Genomic DNA, 25281 nt, shown 5'->3' on the forward strand with positions numbered 1-25281 from the left:
CCTACATATTTTTGTCCTCAATTTTTTAGTCTAAAAAGACAAAATTGCACTTATTTATGACACCCCAAACAACTCCTTAATTTTAACAAAAGTCACTTTTTAATTTTTAATGCCAAAAATATATTATCTTTCTCATTTGATTCGTTTAATTGACTATTGAGGTAAAAGTAAATAAAAATAAGGGGATTTTTTTTTAAGGTCCCTATTATTAAGATTTAATAGCATAGAGGACACCTAATATTTTCATAACATCTAAGGTCCCTCAACATCGATCTAAAGAAAACTCGACCCAGAGAATTTATCTAGACTTCCTAGAGATTTTCTCTCCAGATAAATTCTTTATCTGCACTTCCTACAGAATTTCTCTGGACCTTCCAGAGATTTTCTCTCCGAATTTCTCTAGACTTCCCAGAGAATTTCTCAGATAATTCTGTGTTTTTGACCAATTTTCTCTGGTTTGCTCATAATTTTCTTTGTGTTTTTTATCAAACCAGAGAAAATTGAACAACTACCATTTTTCATTTTGACCAATTTTCTCTGGATGGTAAGGCATTCAGACAACAACAAACTAGAGAAATTTGAGTAACTACCGTTTTCATTTTGACCAATTTTCTCTGGACAGTAAAACATTCAAACAATAACAAACTAGAGAAAATTGAACAAATACCATTTTCATTTTGACCAATTTTCTCTGAACTATAAGATATTCAAAACACCAAAAGCAATGGATATCACAACACAACACTTAACCAAACTAGTAAATTTCACCAACAATGATATGAAGTTCACGGCTTTCTTTCTAATGATGATCATATTGTAAATGTTACTCACAAAAAAACTTGAAAGCCTCATAAAATTCAACAAGCTTGAATTCTTTGGGAAGTCCATAAATTCTTTAGGTTCAAATCAAAGAAAATTCAAAAGTATTCAATTTTCTCTGAATTTCTCTTGTCTTTGTTTGGTGGAGCTTTCAAAATATAATTCCACACTCACTTTTTGAGTTTGGTGTTTGTTTAGCGTTTTCAAAAATTAATTTCGCACTCACTTTTGAAAACTCTTTCCAATATGGGAAAAAATTGGGCTAACCGGTCGTCTGGCCAGTTGACCGGAACAATGTTCATTTTTTTTTTTTCACTTGTTTTTTTATATTATAAAAAAAATATTTGCGAATTTTTTAATTTTTTTTTTATAAGCTTTGAATAGAATTTTATATTGTGTTTTTGGTTATGAGTTGTAAGTTTTTGTATCAAATATCATATGTCACATCACTCAATTCAAACTCAATTTAAAACTATTTTCAAAACTCATAACCCTCAAATCATAACTCCAAAACTCACAAACTCAAAAAAAAATTATATTCTCAAATCATAATTCTAAAACTCTACCAAAGACTACCTCAATTTCTCTGAGTAATTTTCTATGTGTTGTTGAATTTTCTCTGGTTTGAACTCAAAGAAATTTGAATTTTCTCTAGTTTGAATAAGAAAAATTATTGATGTCTACAAGTCAGTCTACATTTCAAGAGATTAAAATGCAGAAAAAGGACTCCATAGATAGCTACATTGAAGAAAAACTTCAATTTTCAAAATTAAAATAGAAGATAATAAAGAGATAATGGAAGAGAAATTCTTTCCAGACTCACATACCAGCAAACTGTGTTGACCTTAACATCTTCACCAAACTCACATACTAACAAAGGTTTTTCTTCAAACTCACATTGGTGTTGAACATTTTCTTCAAAGGGTTTTCAAACCCACATAACGGCGTTGGCAAGGAAGTTTCAGTCCCGATCTTCTAGATAAGAGCGTTGAATGAAATCGTTGATTTGGGGGTTCTGAAATTGTCCATTTGATTGAAGGTTTCGAATCGAATATTCTGACGATGCCATAGGATCGAATGAGGCTAGAGAGGCAAGGTTCTTGGGTGATTTTGGGGTCGTTTTGTGGGATTCGAGGAGGGTTTTGATGTCGGTTAAACGACAAAACTTTGCAAGGCGCTTGATAGTAAGATCTTGGGCATAGTGAAGGTAGGCTGGAGAGGAGGTTGTGTAGTGATCAGAAAAGGAGGAGTTTAGAGAAAGAGAGAGAGAGAGAGAAAAAAAAAATTGAGGTTTGATTTGAGAGAGTCAAATTTCTCTATGGTATATGGGTGAGAGAGTTGAGGGACCTTAGAGTTAGACATTATAAAATAATATTGTGAATCTCTTTTATTACTAAACATGGAAGAGGGATCTTAAACTAATTTTCTTTAAAAATAACAGGATACACCATATGTGAAAAGTGCAAAATATATATATATGTTTGTATTAAAAAAACAAATAAAATTACTGTTCATGTCATAGTTTAGAATGATCTAAAAAAAGTGTAAAAAATTCAAAATCAGAAAAGACAAAAAAAAAAAAAAAAAAAAAACTACTAATAATTTAAACATATATGTTTAAAACAAAAAATAAATAAAATATAACAATATTTTTAAATTTAAAAATACAATTTTAAAAAGCTTGCCATATTAGGCATTCGCATTTGGAAGGAATATAATTTAAAATGTGGAAAAAATTTATTTATTTGCTAATAATATTAGAAAAGACGAAAAAAAGTGAAATGACGTTTTAACATGTGTAATTTTACAATTTAAAAAATATAAAATTTGAGAAAAATGGATTAGAATTTTCAACATCAATCACCTCACAATGTTTTGCAATTTATAATAGTATAGAAGTATAGATTCACGAAATTAAACATTTGAAACATCTGTTGATGTACATTCTATGGTGTGCCTTACATTAATACATTTGGAAAAACATATTTTCAAGCAACTTATTGAAAAAGGGACAAACAAGAAAAGAAATTGGGAAGATGGGAAACAAAGAAACAAAAACTTGAGAACTTTATACAAGAAGATTCGAATTATGCACCGTCAACACTTGATGCATTGCATTCTTCAAGCAGTTTAAGAATGTTATGCTCGGGTGCACTGACAGATGGTAGAATCATGCGGTTGGATTGGGGTCGTGGTCTTGTTCCCACAGTCTTGGATTCTATGGGGTTGCCTTCCTGCATAACTGGCAAGTCAGCCCTCCTCTGCATGCCTGCAGATACTCTCTCCTTCCATATTCGTCCATCCTATTGATTGAGAAAATAATATATTATGATTTCATAAAACACCAGATAACAGGAGAGAGAGAGAGAGAGAGAGAGTTTCAAAATGGCAGTATCAAAATTTGGTACAAAGTTCTGTGTGAGCAGCAAATTGTTAGAAGCAATTTTCTAAGAGGGTCACAAAGAATGTTTGAACTCGTGTGTCATGTAAGTTCATAACGGGCGATACAAGTCAGCACCTAACATTGTCTTAATGGCAATAATGTATTTGGTAAGTCTTGATTGCAATAATATTGCTGGCAAATCGATTACTATCACAAATAACAACATATGCACATCAACAAAAGAGTCAAAAGTACATCCCACATTCCCTCAAAAGCTTTTTCTTTTTCTTTTTTTTATCCGCACACCCCCTCTTTGCGAGAAATCTCTGGACATCTTACAAAATTTCAGGAATCAGGCCATTCAACCAGTAATTAAAACGACCATCATACCACTAGGAAAGTTCATGATTTTGTAACTAACAAAAATTCAACTCAGGCTGGCAAGTCTTTTCCAGTAGCTATAAAGACTTTGGTTTGGATTTTCAAGATTTAATTTTCAGAAAATTAATTTTTTGGTTTTCCATATTTTTTTTTTATTTTCACTAATTTTTTTAATATTTTAAGCAATTTTTTTAATTTTTAGATACACCTAACATAAATACACTTAAAATGTATAATATTTGTAAAAAAAATCTTTAGAAAATTCACTAAATACCAAAAATACAAAAAAAAAACCGAAAATTCAATACATTTTTCCTATTCCTGTGTATTTAATGATTTTTTAAAATATTTTTTTACAAATATTTATTTTTTAGATACATCTAAGTAAAGTGCATCTTAAAAAAAAAAAAATTGCTTAAAATTTTTAAAATATTTACTAAAAACAAATAACTCAATTCTAGAAAATTGAAACCAAATACACTAAATAGAGTTCTCTGAGTTGCAAGTTGGTGATGCAGCTAACAGTATGAAGATAATTGAGATTGAAATTCCAGCTAAAAATATCAGAGTGAAACAAAAGGGAACCAATTTAAGGTACATAGATGCATGGTAACATGTGATGCACCCATGTTGAAGATTGGAAATAAACAGCATTCAGGGTGCGAGCTCATGCACATCAATGGACATGTAACCTAACCCAACAAAAAGAATAGAGGAGAACATGTTGAACACCATTAACTCAAACACAACTGTTTCTTCCTCCACAAAGACTACCAAAGGCATAATGGCACCACCACCAAGAACTCACTCTTTGAGGAGGTGTACCTCCTCCACCCCCACCCCCACCCCCACCCCCACACAAAAACAAAAAACACATGCCTCCAAACCATCAACCCTCCATAACCTTCACCATAGACCAAGGCATCACTAAGTGATTGCCAAACAAAGAAAATAAATTAGAAATTCCTCAAACCAAACAATTTATCATCAAGTGATTCAATAACTCCTCAACCCCTTTGCACATACAATGCCAATTAAAAAGATTTTTCCTCTAAGCAGCAAATTGTTGGTAAATGTATCTTCTAGAGGAACAAATTTCTCAACATCTAGATGTTCTCCGTTACATTTTCTTACTTTGTCAATGTATCTTGCAAAAAATCCATATCCCTGAAGTAACCCACCAAGTCTATCCTACCAAGTTACGTAGACAATATTTTCCCTCAAGGTATGAACGAAGTATCATTAAATAATTAAGTAATCGAACCTGTTAAGTCACCAATGCTTCCAAATTTTATAGCAAATAATGTCAAAATTATCCTTTCTTCCACTGCAACTATAGACTAAACTTATCAAATGCACAAGTCAATCCTTTATCAAAATCCTGCTACCAAGATCAACTAAACCACATGAAGAATAGTACCAATATTTCGTCTCTAATTATCTCTTTCTTATTTTTCTAAGAAAACTTTCAAAATTTTGAGTACAACTAGGTTGGAAGTCGGTTTAAGGTTGGACCAAAAAATGGTTAGGGTTTGAGTATGACAAGCCTTACACACTAATAACCAATTTAGCTCATAAGCAGAGAAATGCAGTCAACTATTCCTGACTTGAAACATGTAATCATACAGGGGAAATCATATAGCTATTTAACGAGTGCCCTTGGGGCACATGTTAACAAACTTAAAAAATTGTACATTATGCATGAACGTGCTTGCGATAACTTAAAAAATTTACTCACCTAAGTTACAATACATGCCCACAAGTAACCTCACCCCCCAAATGACTTTCCTAAGTGGTAATTTTCTATCATCAACAGCATAAGAGAATTCTTTAGCACCATTTATGTAGCCAAAAGCAAAGGCCAAAACACACAACAACAAAAGTACAGACGCGATGTAAGCAACATATATGTTGTGTCTTCGATGGAATCATCTATAACAAAAACACCCATAAAGGTGTGAATATGTGATTTTAGTAATGAAGGCGACTTTCAGGCTTACATTAAGAATTGAAGGTTCAGGAAGTGGGCACTGAATTGGTTGATCATTGTCGAGAGGCTCAGTTGGGTGTTCAAGTGGCTTAAACTCAATTGCTACTTCAATACCATGAGCAGCAGCTAATGCAGCAGTAGTAACAGTAGCAGCACCTGTAGCCTCTGAATTAGGGGGCATTACTTCCCTATCATCCTGCAGAAAATAAAACAACTAAATAGTGAATAGAAGTAGATACAACAACTCCCCCAAGGGGTTAGCCTAGTGGCAAGTTAAACAGTAATAAACGACTGGGGAAGCATAGGTCATGAGTTCGAATCACATGGAGCACTTGACCCCTTTGGGGCCACCTCCGGGGATCGTGGCCACCAATTACGTTGTATGTTTGGGACGGGTACTTCATGTACCTGAGGAATTAGTTGAGCAAAGCTCCGGATAACCTCATAGATAGACATTTGTGTTTGTGTTTGGGTGCGAGTGTGTACATGTACGAAATAAAAAACAAAACACCTGAAAGAATAGCAACCAACAAGACATAACATACATGATCAAAACTACATTTTGGATAGAAGTTCATAGAAGAATGATAACAACAAGACAACAAGCATTGTTGAGCTGAGTTCAAGAACTGGATAATTAATTATTGTTAATTTCATAAACTATCACCATTTTTATATCTCATACCTAAACTATCAATTTCATATATTTAGCCTGAAATTTTTTATTTCAGTTCTTGTAGTCGAAAGACGATTGTACAAATCAGTAACCACTGAAGCCTAATGTAATGATAAAAAAAGATCATTGATTCATTTCAAAATTTAAACAGCTTAACTCGCCTTATTGAACCCAGAATAAAAAGTTTTGAGTAAGAAACTCTCAAATATGTAAGAACAAATCAAATCCACTTTCGGACCCAATGAAAAGATCAAACCAAGCTTTGATATCTCAAAGAAATTCTAGTGAACATGCATAAGTAATTAACTACATATATGTAAATACATACTTTCTCCTATAATGGGCTCAATTAAAATCAACAAATTAGCTCACAAAATATACATATACATGTATTACTCTCCATTGACAAAGAAAAACAACTTGAGACACCCAGATCAGTAAACAGAGCAATCAATTGAATATGCATAAACCCAAATAGAAATTCAAAATGTATGTAGAGAGAGAGAGAAGCTTACAATTGCACTTTGGGCTCGACGGAGGCTATTTCTGCTGACAGAAAACCTAGAGAAAATACCCACCATTTTTTGGGTTCTCTTCACCACTCCACCAACAAATTCACTCAAAAGGGTTTGCTCTGATCTTGGTTCTGTCCTTTACAATTCACTCTCTTTCTAGGGGGGAGAAGATGATGAGGTAGCTTGGCGTAATGGGTTTTGTTTGGATTCTGTGACTGCAGATGTAAAAAATGCTAGTGGATGCGTACCATATGTATCTGTGTAAATATATTGTCGTCAATAATGTATAGATTTGGGAGCTCTGATGAGTCTTGCTTTGAAAAAAATAAAAAAAGAAAAGAGAAAAGCTATGGAGGAAAGAAAAGGAGGGTTGAGAGAGACAATCAATAAAGAGAGGAGAAGCAGAGAAACCCTATGGGTTAAGGTAGGCACAGAACCATGTGAAGTTGTCTGTAGTGCGCTTTGAGAAGAGACTCTTTGAAAAAGAAAGATCAGATAGATACGAAAGCAGTATTGCAGTCCACTGAACCCCACTTGCTCTTTTATTTTTATTTTATTTTTTTAAGAATAAATTTTAGATGAAACTAGTAAAACATATCTATTAGGGGTGGGCAACGGTTTATTCGAACCGTTCAAATCGTCCAATCGGCATATAAATGGGCGGTTTCGCAAACATAATGCGGGCGGATGCGGTTTGAAATATGACAAATTTGCGGGTTGCGGGCGGGTCACGGTTTAAACCCGCAACCCGCAAAAATCACCCGCACTTTAATTATTATTATTATTATTATTTTTTATATACCAATTTTGTAACTTTTACAGGAGCACCATTATATTCTCTATGACACTAGGATCCTTATTTTTAAGTATTTCTCAACTTTCTTAATACCGTAAAATTATCAAGTCCTAAACTTGGTTTCTTATATGATTTTCATTGGTGATTCATCCACTTTTTCCTAATAAAATTTTCCTTCTAATGGTCGATAGAACTTATAGTTTGATTATTGATTACTGAACTGGCAATTCTAATTGAGTACAACCTTTAATGCATTGATATACATTTTTTTCATGGCAAAAATGCTAGCGTGAGGTTTCTTTGTTTTGGGTACTTTCATTTAATGCATTGATATTCAATTTTTATTTGTAAACTCATCAAAAAATTGTTATCACAAATATATAAAATGAATTTGATGCCTAAATTCGCTGGGAAAAAAAACTCAAAAATTAATTTTTAAAGAAAAAAGTGTAAACCGCAAACCGCCCGCAACCGTCCGCACATTTGCAAACCCTATCCGCACAAATCGCAAACCGCACTGCGGGCGGTTGCGGGTTGACTTTTTCCCAAACCGCATAGATGCGGGCTGGTCAAAACCGAACCGTAAACCGCACAAAACCGATCCGCGAACACCCCTAATATCTATCAAACTTTTAATGTGTTTTTTTTTTTTTTCTGGTAAAAAAATATGTTTTTTTTATTAATTAAAATTCTTGCATTATCCACCCCCAAAAAAAAAAAAAAATCCCTGCATGATATTTTTAGAGAAATTTCGATCATTACAAATAATTTCACAAATTTTTTTTTGATGAATTTCTCTACGGTGAGTCTGTGAAATTTCTCTTTGAATAGCTAAAATTTCTTTATGAAGAAAAATTTTTCTATGTCAAAATTTTTTTGTGCTAAAATTTCTTTGTGTTGCAATTTCTCTGTAAAAATGTTTAAAAACCCAACTACTATAAATATGTTAAATGTCCCTTATTTTATAAAATTTTAATGTCAGCTACTATAAATTAATAAATTTGTAAAAATATGCTCTGAAATTTCTGAAATGAAACACTTAATTTTGTTTTAAAAAATTGAATTTCATATTTTTTGTATTCTTTTATTTTTAGTCAAAATTTTAATAATTAATATGTTTTATATGCACCTAACCTAAATACACTTATAAAGTATATTATTTATGAATTTTTGAAAAAAAAATCATTAAATATAAAAAAATATTAAAAAAAATTGGTACATTTTTCATTTTTTTTGTATTTATTGAATTTTTAAAATATTTTTCACAACTATTTTACTTTAGGTCCATCTAAGTTATGTACATCTAGAAAATAAAATAATTACTTAAAATATTAAAAAAATTAACTCAAAATAAAAAACACGAAGAATAAAAACCTCAATTTTTATAAAATCAATCAAAATCAAACAAGGTTATTTGTTTTAAGTTTTATTTTTTATTTTTAAGTTCAACCAATGAGACTAGTCGGATTTGCACGTCAATTTTTATTTTTTATTTTTTATTTGCACGTCACTGTGACGCATGAGTCTTATTCCTGTGCATTAATTTGGTTTTCGATTATATGTGATGTATTTGATTTTCATTATTATGATCGTAATTTATTGAGTTTCATTATAATATCTTATATGAATCAAATCAAAAAATATTTATTTTTAAATTTATAAATTTCTCCCCAAGTTTTTAAAATGAAAAAATTGATGTGTAGCTTATTTTCTATTTTTTTTAATAACATATTTCTCTATAAAAAAATAAAACATAAAATTTATGAACATCATCAAATAATTTAATTACATTTTAAGTTTACCCGTTAAAATTTGGTGTAATTACAAATAAATTAAAAATATACAATTATTATTTTATTTCTTTATTTATGCTTACAATTACTGTTGATTATGTGCATCCTTTATAAAAATGGGATTTTTATTAATAAGTCCAATTTAGAAGTGTTTTACCCCAAGAAGTCCATGAAGAAATTTTTTAACCCATTTAGTCCCATGTATATGTATGTATAGTTTTATTCCATAAAGTCCATTTTCTTGATTTACACTATTTTCTTGGACACTTATGCCCTTATATTTAATTTTGATACCCTTATAAATATTTTTTCAACGATTAACAATTTAATGATGTGAACATTCATATTTTAAAATTCACATTTGTAGGAATGTAAATTGGCCCGTGGACGGCCCGAAACCCGCCCGCGAGCCAGGGCGGGCCCGGCCCGTTGACAATGTGAATATTCACATTGACATGTTAAAATTCACATTAATAGGAGTGTAAAATTGGTCCCCGTCCCGTGGCGGCGCGAAACCCGCCCGCGGCCCATGGGCGGGCCCGGTCCGGCCCGTTGACAATGTGAATATTCACATTGACATGTTAACATTCACATTGATAAGAGTATAAAATTGGGCCGCGGCCCATGGGCGGCCAAAAGCCCGCCGCAGCCCGGGGCGAGCCCGGCCCGACCCATTGATAATGTGAATATTCACATTGACATGTTAACATTCACATTGATAGGAGTGTAAAATTAGCCCGCGCCTCGTAGCTACCTGAAACCCGCCCACGGCCCGTGGCGGGCCCGGTCCGGCCTGTTGACAATGTGAATGTTCACATTGACATGTTAACATTCATATTGATAAGAGTATAAAACTAGACAGCAGCCCAGGGCGGGCCTGACTCGGCCCGGCCCGGCCCGTTGACAATGTGAATATTGACATTGATATGTTAACATTCACATTAATAGGAGTGTAAAATTGGCCCCCATCCCGTGGCGGCGTGAAACCCGCTCGCGGCCCATGGGCGGCCCGGAGCGGGCCCGGTCCGGCCCGTTGACAATATGAATATTCACATTGACATGTTAACATTCACATTGATAAGAGTAAAAAATTGGCCCGCGGCCCATGGACGGCCAAAAGGCCGTCCGCTGCTCGGGCCGGCCCGTTGACAATGTGAATATTCACATTGACATGTTAACATTCACATTGATAAGAGTGTAAAATTGGCCCGCAGCCCGAGGCGGGCTTGGCCCAACCCGTGACAATGTGAATATTCACATTAGTATGTTAACATGCACATTGATAGGAGTATAAAATTAGCCTGTGCCCCGTGGCTGCCCGAAACCAGTCCACGGCCCGTGGGCGGCCCGGGGCGGGCCCGGCCCGGCCTGTTGACAATGTGAATATTCACATTGACATGTTAACATTCACATTGATAAGAGTGTACAATTGGCCCGTGACCCGTGGGCAGCCCGAAGCCCAACCTCGGGCCAGGGCGGGCTCGGCCCGTTGGCAATATGAATATTCACATTGACATGTTAACATTCACATTGATAGGAGTGTAAAATTAGCCCGCAGCCCATGAACGGCCCGAAGCCCGATCACAGCCCGAGGCGGGCTTGGCCCGACCCGTGACAATGTGAATATTCACATTGACATGTTAATATTAACATTGATAGGAGTGTAAAACTTGTCCGCTGCCCGAAGCTCACCTGCGGCCCGGGGTAGGCCTGGACCCAAACTCGGGCCACCCCGGGCCGCCCACAGGCTTCGGGCCGCCCATGGGACGCGAGTCAATTTTACACTCTTATCAATGTGAATATTCACATTGTCAACAGGCCGGGCCGGGCACGCCTCGGGCCGCCCACGGGTCGTGGGCGTGTTTCGGGCAGCCACGGGGCACGGGCTAATGTTACACTCTTATCAATGTGAATGTTAACATGTCAATGTGAATATTCACGTTGTCAACGGGCCGGGCCTGCGTCGGCCCGGAGCCGGGCTTCGGGCTACCCATGGGTCACGGGCTAATTTTACACTCTTATCAATGTTAATGTTAATATGTCAATGTGAATATTCACATTGTCAACGAGCCGGGCCGGGCCCGCCCTGGGCAGCGGGCGGGTTTCGGGCCGCCCACGGGTCACGAGTCAATTTTACACTCTTATCAATGTGAATGTTAATATGTCAATGTTAATATTCACATTGTTAACGGGCCGGACCGGGCTCGCCTCGGGCCACCCATGGGACGCGAGTCAATTTTACACTCTTATCAATGTGAATGTTAATATGTCAATGTGAATATTCACATTGTCAATAGGCCGAGTCGGGCCCGCCCCGAGCCGCCACGGGCCATGGGCTAGTTTCGGGCAGCCACGGGGCGCGAGCTAATTTTATACTCTTATCAATGTGAATGTTAACATGTCAATGTGAATATTTGCATTATCAACGGGTCGGGCCGGGCCCGCCCACGAGCCGTAGGCGGGTTTCGGGCCGGCCACAGGCCGCGGGCTAATTTTACACTCCTATCAATGTAAATGTTAACATGTCAATGTGAATATTCACATTGTCAACGGGCCAGGCTCGGGCCCGCCCCGACCCGGGCTCGGGCCCGGGCTTCGGGCTGCCCACGGGTCATGGACCAATTTTACACTCTTGTCAATGTTAATGTTAATGTTAATATGTCAATGTGAATATTCATATTGTGAATGGGCCGGCCCGGGCCCGCCCCGGGCGACGGGCTGGTTTCGGGCCGCCTACGGGCCGCAGACCAATTTTACACTCCTATCAATGTGAATGTTAATTTGTCAATGTGAATATTCATATTATCAACGGGCCGGGTCGGGCCTATTTTTTTGGCTTGTGGGCCGGCCCAGCCCGACTCAAATTTTTTCGGGCACCCACGAGGATCGACATGAGCCGGGCCCCTACACATTGACGATATAAACATTTATATTGACGGTGTGAATATTCACAGTAAGGGTATTTTGGTAATTATGTCACCCATAGGACTTATTGAAACATAAGAAAATAATGTGAATTAAATGGAATATAAGTAGATGAAAAGGGTATTTTGGTCTTCTTATCTCAAATTGGACCTAATGGAATAGTCAAAAAGATTATGGGTTGGATGGAATAAAGCTCTTAGAAAATGGATTTATCAAAAAAGTTCTCATAAAAAAACTCGCCTGTTGAGACTTTATTTTATTTCATCGTCATTTTTTACCTCAGTACTTTGCGGCAACAACAATGACGCTTCTCCACTGCAGTCTATCTTTTTCATCCAATTACAGTCTACCGATCACCAAACCATAACTCCCTTCTCCAATCAGTTGCATTCCATCTTTTGCCCAACCACCACTTAACCATAACCTCCACTCCTCCATGTAACCCCATTATGTCACTTACTGAAAGGGTAATTTGTAAACAAATTAGGTCGAGTTAGGAAGAGTCTTCTTTGGGAGTTGGACCCCGTAATGGGCCGAGGTAGGTACAAGGACGGTTGGATGTGTTGCTGGGATTGGGACCTATCTACCTTCTGACCGAGATGATGGCAGGGCAATGGGCCGAGCTAGGTGTAGCTCGGCAGGGTGCCAACCTGTAGCATGGTCATCACGGCTCGCCCATGTTGAGCACGGAGCCGAGGTATAGACTTCGAGTAGCTCGGTCCCATATTGTATGAAAGCTGGGCAGAGATACTTTGGACCGAGCTACCTAAATAAGTGGGCCTGGTGGTTAGTCGAGGTATTGGTGAAAGAGGATGTCGGGCTTGGTATAGCTCAGCCGGTCTTGGTATAGCTCGGCCGGGCGCCATCTACATCATTACCTAAGTGTCTGACCAAGGTAACTTAGCGCAGTGGGGTTGCAGCGGCTTATATAAAGGAGGTAATTGGCAGGGGACCGAGATAAGACAGTTCAGTCAGAAATGTATAACCGAGGTAAAGGATTCAACCATCTCACTTAGCTTGCAGTGATGAGACTCCTAGGAGGACTCTGCTAAGGAGAGTAGAGTCCTACTAGGATTATGCAAAACCATCTCACTTGGTTGGTAGTGAGTAGAAGTGTGACTCCTAGGAGGACTCTGCTAAGAAGAGTTAGAGTCCTACTTGGTTGGTAGTGAGTAGGGTGTGTGATTCCTAGGAGGACTCTCATAGGAAGAGTTGGAATCCTACTAGGAATGTGCCAAGTAGAGTTTATAAAAGCTCATGACCAGACCTATGTACAGGTATCCCAATTCTTACTCTAGAATACACAGAGCTTATTGTCTATTATCTAGTTGCTGACTTAGGCATCGGAGGGGTTCCGGCACACACCCGCCGGCTAGCTCACGTTTGTGTTTTCAGGAAGTAAAGTGATGACGTTTGGAGGAGTGCAAACTTGATCAACAGGATCATAAGAGAAGAATTATTTCGTGCTCGTACAATTGGCGCCGTCTGTGGGAATTTCATAAAGAGCAAAACCTCTTGATCAAGTTTTCCTCTCTAGTTGAAAGCAATGGCGCACAATGAAGACTTGCTGCAATCTGCTATTAATGGGCAAACACCAGAAGGGGGTGGGAGGCGCGAAGTAGATTCCCAGCGAAGGAATCCGCGGAGAGAAGCAAGAGAAAGACAGGGCTCAAGTCCACACCGCTCTCAAAGCCCTGATAGACAGAGGCAGAAGATGGATCCTCAGGTTTTCAAAGATCGCGTAAGGGAACAAGACGAAGTAATAAGAAGAATGACGACTGACATAGAGTCTATGAAGAGCCAGATAAAAGGCAACAGGGAGAAAAAAGAAGTCAGAGACAGAAGAGGAGGATTCGAAGCAGAGAAAGTTGAAAAAGATGAAGACAGAGAAGAAAGATTCGAAGAAAAAGAAGAGCAGTGAAGAAGAAAGACGAGTTAAAAGATGGACTTCTCAGGATAATGATGATGGTTCTGAGTCGGAGGAAGAACAATTGCGTGACCAAAGAGCGGGATGCAGCAGCAACAAGGAAGCTAGCTGAGCCAAAATTAACACAGAAGGAGGAAGAAGAAGCTGTTCAGAGATCTAATGCTTTGGAGAAATATGGCATTGGAGCTATAAGGAAAGTTTCAAGGCAAGAGTATTTGAAGAAACTGAAGGAGCTCAGAGATGATATAGAAGACGAGCAGTATCTATTTAATGGTGTAAAATTGACTGAAGCAGAATATCGTGAACAGAGTTGAGGGATTCAATGACAATGATGTCGCCCCTTACTATGGAAGCCCTAATGGAGAGAGTGCACCAACACATCCGGGTAGAGGAAGATAGGGCGCACACCAAGGCAGAGTTTGGCGCAACAGTGATACCGGACAAAAAGCTTTTTGGCCAGAGTTAACACGGTTGACAAGGAGGCTTGACCGCGCAAAAATCTTTGCCCAACTAGGGGCAAAGTGGGTTGGCAGGTTTGACCAACTCTTTTTGAAAAGTCTTTGCCCAACTGGGGGGCAACAAAAGAGGTTGGCTGGAAAAACCAACACTTCTCCTAAGCTAAGGATAAGGATCCAGGCTACAGGACGTTTGGCTAGAAAAACCAAACACTTCGCTCAGAATTGGCCAGAATAACCAACTTTGAGCTCTCTTCAGCTAGGATTAGGATCTGGACTGAAGAGGTTGACTGGAAAAACCAACACTTCTCCTAAGCCGAGGATAAGGATCCAGGCTACAGGACGTTTGGTTGGAAAAACCAAACACTTCGCTCAGAGTTGGCCGGAATAACCAACTTTGAGCTCTCTTCAGCTAGGATTAGGATCTGGGCTGAAGAGGTTGGCTGAAAAAACCAACACTTCTCCTAAGCCAAGATAAGGATCTAGGCTGTAGGAAGTTGGCAGGTTTGACCAACAAATTTTTGAACTCTTTGGCCGGGATGATGGTTACCTTGGCCAAAGCAGGTTGGCAGGTATAACCAACAAAATTTTTGGAACTCTTTCGCCGGGATGATGGTTACCTCGGCCAAAGCAGGTTGGCAAGTTTGACCAACAAACTTTTGAACTCTTTGACCGGGATGATAGTTACCTTGGCCAAAGCAGGTTGGCAGGTTTGATCAACAAATTTTTGAACTCTTTGGCTGGGATGATGATTACCTCGGCCAAAACAGGTTGGCAGGTTTGACCAACAAATTTTTTCCTGGACCGAGATGGTTATCTCGGCCAAAGCAGGTTGGCAGGGTTAGTATAAACCGAGTTAGTCTGCTCGACGAGACACAGAAAGAATGACTCGCCATACGATTGCAAACTCGAAGGATATCTACGTTGAAGGCAAAAAAGCAAGGCTATTCAAATTTTTGGCATGACAGTGGTAACAGGAGAACAAAGGTAATACGGACACGCCATGTATCTTGGGAATGACGTCGCACCAAATTAGTGGAAAGACGTGCTGAGCAACTGACGAGACTTGTTGGGACTGAACAAGCTGTGAAACCGAACAAACTTTTTAGCTCGGCAGAATGAGGTGTTCTTAGCTCGGCTGGAGGAAAAATAATCTCAATCATGCTACGCAGATGAAATTAATGGGCAATTGAGAGGGTAATTTGTAAACAAATTGGGCCGAGCTAGGAAGAGTCTTCTTTGGGAGTTGGACCCCGTAATGGGCCGAGGTAGGTACCAGGACGGTTGGATGTGTTACTGGGATTGAGACTTATCTACCTTCTAACCGAGATGATGGCAAGGCGATGGGCCGAGCTAGGTGTAGCTCGGCAGGGTGCCAATCTGTAGCATGGTCATCACAGCTCGTCCATGTCGTGCACGGAGCTGAGGTATGGACTTCGAGTAGCTCGGTCCCATATTGTATGAAAGCTGGGCAGAGATACTTTGGACCGAGCTACCTAAATAAGTGGGCCTGGTGGTTAGTCGAGGTATTGGTAAGAGAGGATGTCGGGCTTGGTATAGCTCGGCCGGTCTTGGTATAGCTCAGCCGGGAGCTATCTATATCATTACCTAAGTTTGTAACCGAGGTAACTTAGCGCGGTGTGGTTGCAGTAGCTTATATAAAGGAGGTAATTGGCAGGGGACCGAGATAAGGCAGTTTAATCAGAAATGTATAACCGAGGTAAAGGATTCAGCCATCTCACTTGGCTTGCAGTGATGAGACTCCTAGGAGGACTCTGCTAAGGAGAGTAGAGTCCTACTAGGATTATGTAAAACCATCTCACTTGGTTGGTAATGAGTAGAAGTGTGACTCCTAGGAGGACTCTGCTAAGAAGAGTTAGAGTCCTACTGGGATTGTACAAACCATCTCACTTGGTTGGTAGTGAGTAGGGTGTGTGATTCCTAGGAGGACTCTCATAGGGAGAGTTGGAATCCTACTAGGAATGTGCCAAGCAGAGTCTATAAAAGCTAATGACCAGACCTATGTACAGGTATCCCATTTCTTACTCTAGAATACACAGAACTTATTGTCTATTGTCTAGTTGCTGACTTAGGCATCAGAGGGGTTTCCGGCACACACCCGCCGGCTAGCTCACGTTTGTGTTTTCAGGAAATAAAGCGATGACGTTTAGAGGAGTGCAAACTTGATCAACAGGATCATATGAGAAGAATTATTTCGTGCTCGTACACTTACCACTGGTATCTATTTTATTTTTCAACTTTTTTATTTAACACAATTTAAATAAATTTTATTAATTTTTTTTTTATATGTTTGGTTTGAGTTTTAGAGACGAGTTTTAGAAAAAAATTTCCAAAAAATTGTTTGGTTTGAGATTTTTCTCAAAAAATTTCCAAAATCACTTCCTCTCTCTTATACATCAATCAATCACTTTTTCTCTCTCATCTCTCCTTCTCAATCACTTTTTCTCTCACACACATCTCCTCAATTACAACAAATATCAAATCATCCCAAACTCCCAAACTCCAAAATTACTTTCAAAATATATAACCAAACAAACCAAAAAAAATTCTAAAACAACTCTTCCAAATTTTTTTCAAAAAAAACTCTCCCAAAAACAAACCAAACAAGCCCATGATTTTTTCAAGTTGGATTCCAAACTCAGTAGGCCTTTCTTTTTTTTTTTTCCTTTTTCTTTTTTCTTTTTTCGAAACTACGGTAGGCCAATTGTTGTCAATCCCATGTGTGCACGGAGAGAGAAGACCCATCTAGATCCAAATGAGTAGAGTAGACAACTTCTTGTCAACCCAATTTATAACGGGGTTGAGTAAGGAACAATTGGTTATGGCGTCGTTTGTTTCGGGATATAGAGGGAGGAATGAAATTAGAATAGAGGTGAGATTTATTTAATGTTATGTTTGTTTACAAATTTGGGGAAGGGATTTGTAAGCCGAATGACTTAAGATGGGCCTTGCATATTGGGATTCACAATCTGTCCCAACACTTGGTATTGAAAATTAGTCCGTTGGTATTAGGAGAGTGATTTACTTGTTTACCCATCGTTGCCCTAGCTCATTCTTGGAAGCAGAAGCAGAAACGGAAGCAGTAGCAGGAAGGAGAGGCAAAGCGAAGCTCTCTCTTCTTCAGATTTGCGATCTGAATAGAAGCTCAAGTACAACAGTAAAGCTCTCTCTTATCTTTAGATTTTCGATCTTCAAATTTAGCTGAGCATCTGCTGCATCGGTACATTTTTTTTTTTTTGTTAAGCAAGCTATCAATTTATTTGGAATGTTTTTTTGTATTTGTGAATGGGATTTGATCTGTGAGTTTCTCTACCCCAAAATTTCCCCTGTTTTTCTGTGACATCCTGAACGTTTAATTAAATACTACATAAATATTTATAGTTAAATATAATTATGGTTGTATGTGATGATATATTATTAAATAAATAAATAAATATAGAAATCCAATTTGGCGTTGGGTTATCAATATGGGATTAATTAGGGATTATTATTTGAGACCAAATTAACACATTTATGGAATTATAATACTAGTTGAATCAAATTAGAGTTAAAAATAGTAAATAAATAATAATATTGATAACAAGAGTAATAATAATAATCTGTAAAGTAAAATAAAATAATTCATTTTACGATGATAAATGATAAGGTGTAATTTAATTTATATTAGGAACACTGGAAAATTAAACACCAAAACAAATAAATAAATAAATAAAAAGAAAAGAAAATTAGTAATCTATTATTTGGCCCAGCAAATTCTTAGTAATATCGGCCCAAACAATGCCTTAACAATGGCCCAAGTATATGTATTTAAGAGGTATCTATACTTATTCTAAAAGATTCAAATCTCTGATTCAAATCTATAATTTAAATTCAAATCTATTAGCATAATAATGGCCCTCCATAGAGAGGTTACGTGTCACCCAACCAAGGCTCAGTTAGTAGTATAAAAGAAGTAAGAGTGTTTGTGAATGAAGGAAGGAAAAACGAAAGAAAGAAAGAAAAACGAGAGAGAGATACGTGAATACTGGAGTAAGGAGCTTATAGTAAAAAAAGTTGTGATAGTGGAGTAAGGTTAAGGGTCAATAGTAAGGTGAGTCATATTATACCTTGAGTTATCATAATGTATTTTATGTATGTTTTAACTTATCATAACCTATTTTATACAAGTTATGTTTTATAAATTATTATAAATTATATAAACATTTCAGGTACGTGGTTTAATTTATGAACCCTATTTGTTAAAATAAAACCCATGGATATGTTTGTTTATATTTTAAAGAATATTTGACTATAACCTTATAAACAATTATGTTTTGTAAGTACCATCACGGGAGTCACACGCCTTGGGGGACTTAAATAACCCTCTGTTTGGCCACTTCACGGTCCTCTTTTTGTCATGGATTCATCGACCTCTGTTCTGATTATCACTTCAGTGACCTCTGTTCTGTTCTGTACCGTGATTATGGTTATTTATTTACATAATTTCGGTATTTCAGTTTCTGCCACTTAAATAATTTATTTACCAAATTGAGTTATGTAAATGGTTTGACTTAACTAACTATCTATGGTTATTTTGTATTCTCTATACTCTTGGCATAATATTTCTCACTCTGCTGTGTGCTTATAGCTGTTGTCCTTTCAGGTGACGAGATGTAGGGGAAACTCATAATCTCACAAAATGGAACCCGCACATGGATTGCTATTGAACCATTTTTTTTTATCTTTCTTTTTTGTTATTTTTGCTCCCTTTTTGTGCTACTCAGGACCAGTCACTGATTAATAAAAAAACTAGAGCCCTATAGATGTATTTTCTTTTTCTTAAATAGTAAAATGAAGTAAAATTTATGTTTATTTATTTTTATTTCCGCTTGCGCAGTTTAATTTGCTACAAATAAAATAAGTTAGTAAGTTGCGATTCCAACTCTAAGGCCCTGGGGTTGGGTCGTGACATTTTCTGTGGTTTATGATTTGTAAATTGGTTTCTTTTTTTTTTTCATTATTTTTGGGTTTATCATCTGTGATTTGATCCATCTTTTTTGGGTTTGAAGCAAGTTGAAACATTTTCTTGAATCAAGTCATCAATTTGTTCAGATTTTTATTTTTGATTAGAAGATTTTATTGATAACATATCCCACACTAACTCTTCTCTATTCAAATTTGTTCTTCATCATTATTTTCTTCTTCTTATTATTCTTCTTCTATGGGTGGGATATGTTGTGAAAACAAAAAAATAAATGAAAGAGATGAAGTAGAAATGATGTTCTGTTTTGGCCATTTATGTTATTATGGAATAGAAGAGCGATCATTTGTGTTTTGTTTTCTTTTATTTTCCCCTCTTTGTAATGCATTATTTATCACATATGTTACAAGGGCAGCTCTATTGTTGCTTTTGTTGCTGTATAATTGTAGCGATCTTAATTTTCTTAAGTTATTATTTATTATTATTATTATTACCTTATTTTATTTTTGGACTTCATTAACTATGTGATAGTTAATTATATATAATTAATTTGAATATTTATATATTTATATATTTTATATATATAAAAAGCGTTTTATATATTGATAAAATATATAGTATATTTATATATGTTGTAGTTGTTTAATAAAATAAAATATAATATTATATAATGTCAACTAGGTTATAGCATTAGAGGCTCACTACGATTAAAGGGAGATAGGGGCATCAGCCACGTAAGAAATAAAAAAATAAAAAAAAATAGAAAAGAGAAGGCTTTGTGGGGTGCGGATGTCGAGAGAGAGGAAGAGAGAGATTCATCCAAAACCAGAGATAGAGTGCAAGCCAAGAGAAAAGAGAGAGCTGGCTTGGAGAGAGAGTGGTAAGGTAGACGAGAGAAAAAAAAAAAGAAAAAAGGTTAGGGTTTTGTTTTGGTGACACCATTAGTTCTTCAAATATTTCTTTGATCTTCAAAAAAATAATTGTGAATGCATAACCCACTTCCCTTGATTTACGTTTAATTCGTTGTTTTTATTTATTTACTTTTATTTATTTGATGTTGGTTTGATATTGTATTTACATGAAGATGATGGATTGATTTTACTTATTTTGATTAGTTGTGTATGCCAGCTTTAGGGTTTTTATAAGTATTTATATTATGGTTGTAATCACACTCATGGAGATATGAAATTAAAATAAATTGGGCACCCATAGATAAATTCCTTACATTCCACCATGACTCCATGGATTGTTGTTTTATTTGAGTGTTGGTGAGAAAGAGTGTATAAAAAAAAGGTGAGGATTTTGAGATTTATTTAAATGCCTTAGGCTTGACATTGTTATGTTTGTTCTCAAGAGTAGATGACAAATTGTGTATATATATATATATATATATTTCTGCATCGTTCTGAAGAGTAGACGAGTGTTTTGATTTACGCACATACGTATATGCTAACCATCCGGGGAGTGTAGGTCAAACTCAGAACGATATCCCCGTGCAAGTTTGGCTTCGGAGTGGTGTTAGGTATACGGGAGGCACATGGGATATATGTGTAGGCTAGAAGTGAAGGGCCGAAGTGGTGGAGTTAAGGTACAAAGAATTAAATATGAACTTATTGGTATAGTTTGAATTGTATTGATTTGTACATCTTAAAAAATTAGTAAGCAACCTCGTTAAATTCCAAAATTTTGGTAGAGGCATGTATACGTAATTCTAGACAACTTTTGTGTTTTAACTTTTTACTAAAAAGATTGATTAGAACTTATAATCGGATGATTTTGGTTACAATAGCTTTTGTTCATTTTAGTAATGTAGATTTTAGATACTGTTTTAACCTACGAAATGAGCAGATTTTTATTGGTTTTACGTAAACTAAAGTACAACATTATTCTGAACACTTTTCGAGTTTTGAATTTTTTCAAAAAAAAATCATCTTAAGGCAGTTTCTTTTCGTTTTTAGCTTTAGATTTTTCGATTGAATTCTGTTTAGGTTCTTTTATCAAGTTTTTCTCTCAACCTGTTCAGTATCTACTAAATTTGTTTACTTTGCCTTTTAGGAAATTTGATTTTGTACAACTTTTCTTCTTTAAGTTTTGGTCAATTCGAATTATTTAAGCATGGAACGGTGCATTTTTATACTTCTTAAGCAAGTTACTTATGATTAAATTATACTAACTTTATTTTTTACAGAATGGTGGGTCTTACTAACTTTTTATGCAAGGCTGACCCACCATATTTTTATTTTGTTTATTTTATACTCAATTTATATTTCGTTGTGTACGGGTAAGAAACTAAATGCCACCGTATTTCGAGAAACTACCCATTCATCTCGGTGCGAATGGAACTACTTGTCTTGTCCCATAACAAGAATTAAATGTATTTTTGTTTGTGTCTGGTGGACACGTGGGTGTCAAATATTTGTACTCATGCCAGTATACTTGTATACTGACCCGTTTTATCTCTTGGCATCTCGGATGCGTTCTATTTGAGCGCAACCGAGCTTCCTTTGCAGGATTAGTTGGGGTTACGGTGGTAACGAGAAATAACTACAATTGTAGGACATGTCGTTTAGACTTCTTTTGTTTTCTTGAGCTCAGGGTTAATATTAGATTATGTATTTATTTTTTTTTATGACATTAGTATTTTGATAATTTGGCATGGTTTGTAACTCTACATTATTTAAGTTGTTTTGACAATTTATTATTACTTTAATGTTAGAGGTATTGGATAGTTATGAAATTATGGTGGATGATTTGGTTGGCGTTTTGTTAGTTTTTTTATCCCTTGTAATCTTTTGAGTATGGAACTTCACTTAAACCTTATGGAGACGAGAAAGTTTATATTTTGTTTCACCCCTAGGATTTGGATAATGAAATATTGATTGGGGTTTATTCCTAATTTAATAGTTAATTATCCAAATTTTGGGCCTGACAGTTTGGTATCAGAGCTCTAGGTTATCCTAAACTTGTGAGAGTTTAGGTGATCCTCGGATTGTGGAAACATGGGTTAGTTGGTTTAGGTTGGTGGTTGAATTTATTCTAAGTATTTATGAACAAATTCTTTTTGTGTGTTTAGCTTGAAGGTGATGAGTGGAAGGTATAATTTGAGAAGTGCTGAGCCCAATGGCACAGGGGAAGAAACAACTGCTAACGCAGCGGTTGCCACTGGGGCAACCAATACGGTGCAGGTTAATGTGGGGGAGATGATGGCTCAGTTACTTTAGGTTGTTCAGAATAATAATCAAGGCTAGCAGGGAGATCTCTTTGCGAAGAGAAACAAAGACTTTGGTTAATTGAGAGGTAAAAAATTCTCTGAAGATAGAGGACCCATTGCAGCTGACGCTTGAGTTCAGAAATGTGAGATGGTGTTTGGTCGTATGCAGCTCACTGAGGTTCAAAAACAGGAGTTGGCTACACATCAACTTGAGGGAACAACCCTATTTTGGTGTAACAGTCCTATTTTGGTGGAACTCGTGAAAGGAGGGTCTAGATTTGACCACTTTGACTTGGGTAGATTTTAAGACCCGTTTTGACTGGAAGTTTGTTCTTGCTACTATTCGATCTCAATTGAGTGATGAATTTTCGAAGCTGGCCCAAGAGGGTAGAACAGTGATCGAGTATGTCACCAAGTTAAATGAGTTGTCTCGTTATACCCCTTACTTGGTTGACACACAAGAGAAGAAGAATGAGAAGTTTATTAAAGGATTAAATTATTACCTGTCTAAGTCCCTTATTCTCTTTAATGCTGAACCGTTTGACAGAGTTCTTGACTTGGTACTGAAGTATGAGGAAAAAGAGAAACAGTTTAAAGAAAGGAAAACCAAGGTCGGAGAGACTTCTAGAGGGAGTCACTTCCAGCAGCGTGATGGAAATAGATACCGACCCTATGATCAAAGGCTTAGGGGTTAGTAGTTTCAAAGGTCACAACAACAGAGTAGTCAGGGAAATTTCAGACCTCAGGGTAATTTCAGGCCTCAAGGCAATTTCCAACCCCAAGGGCACTACTATCAGAGACAAGGTGGTCTGCGTCCCCAGGGTTATCAAGAACAATGGTAACAAGTGTCATAGTTGGGTTATCGTCTTCACGTACCTCAGTTGGAGGGATCCCCACCTATCAGAGCAGTAGTACTTCAACCGATCAATAGGAAGTGTTTTGGGTGTTAGCAGTTGGGACATGTAGTCAAAGATTGCCTCAGAGACAACAGGCGCGACAAGGTCAGGCAGCTCCAGCCAGGGCATTTGCAATGACGCCAGGAAATGACAAAGTGAAAGGTACTTTTAATCTTTTTCAAGAACCCATTAGAGTACTTTTTGATACTGGTGCCTTACATTCTTTCATATCTAGGCAGTTTGTAGAAAGAAAACATCTTGTAACTACCTCCTTATCTAGACCTATTCGTGTTGAGACCCCTTTAGGAGGGGCAATTACTCTTTATGAGATGTGTAAAGATTTTGAGATTGACTTTGCAGGTAGAGTCTTGTATGCGGACCTAATTGTTTTAGGGTTTGAGGGGTTTGTAATTATTTTGGGTATGGATTCGCTACGAAAACACTTTGTGACTCTAGATTGTACTGGAAGGACGGTAAATATAGATATTCCCGTTATGCCACGGCTTACCCACATTTCTAGTGATGGAGAAACGTCAGTGATGACGAGTTTTCTGTGCTCGGTAAAAATCCCTAAGCAGGATATTAGTGAGGTAGATGTGATACGTGAGTTTGAGGATGTATTTCAGGAAATACTTGGACCTCCACCTCGGCGGGTAGTAGAATTTTGCATTGACCTAGTGCCGGGAACTGCACCGATTTCTAAAGCGGCATACAAAATGAAGCCTAAAGAGCTTGTGAAGATGAAGAAGCAGCTGGAAGAGATGCTTCAGAAAGGGTTCATTCGTTCAAGTAACTCCCCTTAGGGAGCACCCGTGATCTTTGTCTCCAAAAAAAATGGCACTCTCCGCATGTGTATAGATTACAGAGAGCTGAACAAGGCAACTATCAAGAATAAGTATCCGCTACCTAGAATTGATGACTTGTTTGATCAGTTGAAAAGGGCAGCCATGCTCTCTCAGTTTGATCTCAGAATGTGTTACCATCAGATGGGTGTATCAGAGAAAAGTATATCGCTTACTACTTTTCGGACTCGGTATGGGTTGTACGAGTTTCCTGTAATGCCTTTTGGTTTAACTAATGCTCCTGCTTATTTCATGGACTTGATGAATAGAATTTTTCAATCGTATCTAGATAAGTTTATGATTATTTTCATAGATGATATCCTGGTATATTCTAAGAATGAGGAAGAACACAGAGAACACTTGAAAGTTGTATTACAGACTTTGAGAGAGCAACAGTTATACGCTAAGTTCAGTAAGTGATACTTTTAAGAGAAAGAAGTTCGGTTTTTGGGACATGTTATGTCCAATCAGGGGATAATGGTAGATCTTGAGAAAGTTGTTGCGGTCAAAGAATGGAAGCAGCCTACAAATCCTTCAGAGGTGAGGAGTTTCTTAGGACTAGCTAGTTATTACGGAAGATTTATAGAGAAGTTTTCCACTATTGCAGTACCCATGACCAAGTTGACCCGTAAGAATGTAAAGTTCTTATGGATAGATGATTGTGAGAGAGCTTTCCAAGAGTTAAAGCAGC

General features: G+C 37.1%; 2 protein-coding genes across 2 annotated transcripts; one reads left to right on the forward strand and one right to left on the reverse strand.

The window, feature by feature from the left end:
* Positions 1-2692: 2692 nt before the first annotated feature.
* On the reverse strand, positions 2693-7295 carry LOC114321511 (uncharacterized). Its single transcript, XM_028268682.2, has 3 exons — positions 6765-7295; positions 5584-5769; positions 2693-3122 (listed from the first exon to the last, which is right to left on the reverse strand). The coding sequence occupies exons 1-3, from the start codon at positions 6828-6830 to the stop codon at positions 2907-2909; spliced, it is 468 nt and encodes a 155-aa protein (XP_028124483.2). The 5' UTR covers positions 6831-7295; the 3' UTR covers positions 2693-2906.
* Positions 7296-14237: 6942 nt separating this feature from the next.
* Positions 14238-24551, forward strand: LOC145802741 (uncharacterized). The gene is made up of 4 exons (XM_082895505.1): positions 14238-14464; positions 22715-22826; positions 23119-23542; positions 23806-24551. The coding sequence occupies exons 1-4, from the start codon at positions 14238-14240 to the stop codon at positions 24549-24551; spliced, it is 1509 nt and encodes a 502-aa protein (XP_082751631.1).
* The last annotated feature ends 730 nt before the right edge of the window (positions 24552-25281 follow it).

This window comes from Camellia sinensis, chromosome 11, assembly GCF_055761805.1.
Source record: "Camellia sinensis isolate YWXY chromosome 11, ASM5576180v1, whole genome shotgun sequence".
Classification (NCBI taxonomy): domain Eukaryota; kingdom Viridiplantae; phylum Streptophyta; class Magnoliopsida; order Ericales; family Theaceae; genus Camellia; species Camellia sinensis.

Bases quoted from the DNA above. Each gene is read 5' to 3' on its own strand.
- LOC145802741 (XM_082895505.1), top strand. From the start codon at position 14,238: ATGATGATGGTTCTGAGTCGGAGGAAGAACAATTGCGTGACCAAAGAG. The intron at 22,827-23,118 runs GTTAATGTGGGG...AACTCGTGAAAG, and splicing joins GGGCAACCAATACGGTGCAG to GAGGGTCTAGATTTGACCAC. The intron at 23,543-23,805 runs GTTAGTAGTTTC...GGGTGTTAGCAG, and splicing joins CTATGATCAAAGGCTTAGGG to TTGGGACATGTAGTCAAAGA.
- LOC114321511 (XM_028268682.2), bottom strand. From the start codon at position 6,830: ATGGTGGGTATTTTCTCTAGGTTTTCTGTCAGCAGAAATAGCCTCCGT. The intron at 5,770-6,764 runs GTAAGCTTCTCT...TATTTTCTGCAG, and splicing joins GTCGAGCCCAAAGTGCAATT to GATGATAGGGAAGTAATGCC. The intron at 3,123-5,583 runs GTAAGCCTGAAA...CTCAATCAATAG, and splicing joins CTGAACCTTCAATTCTTAAT to GATGGACGAATATGGAAGGA.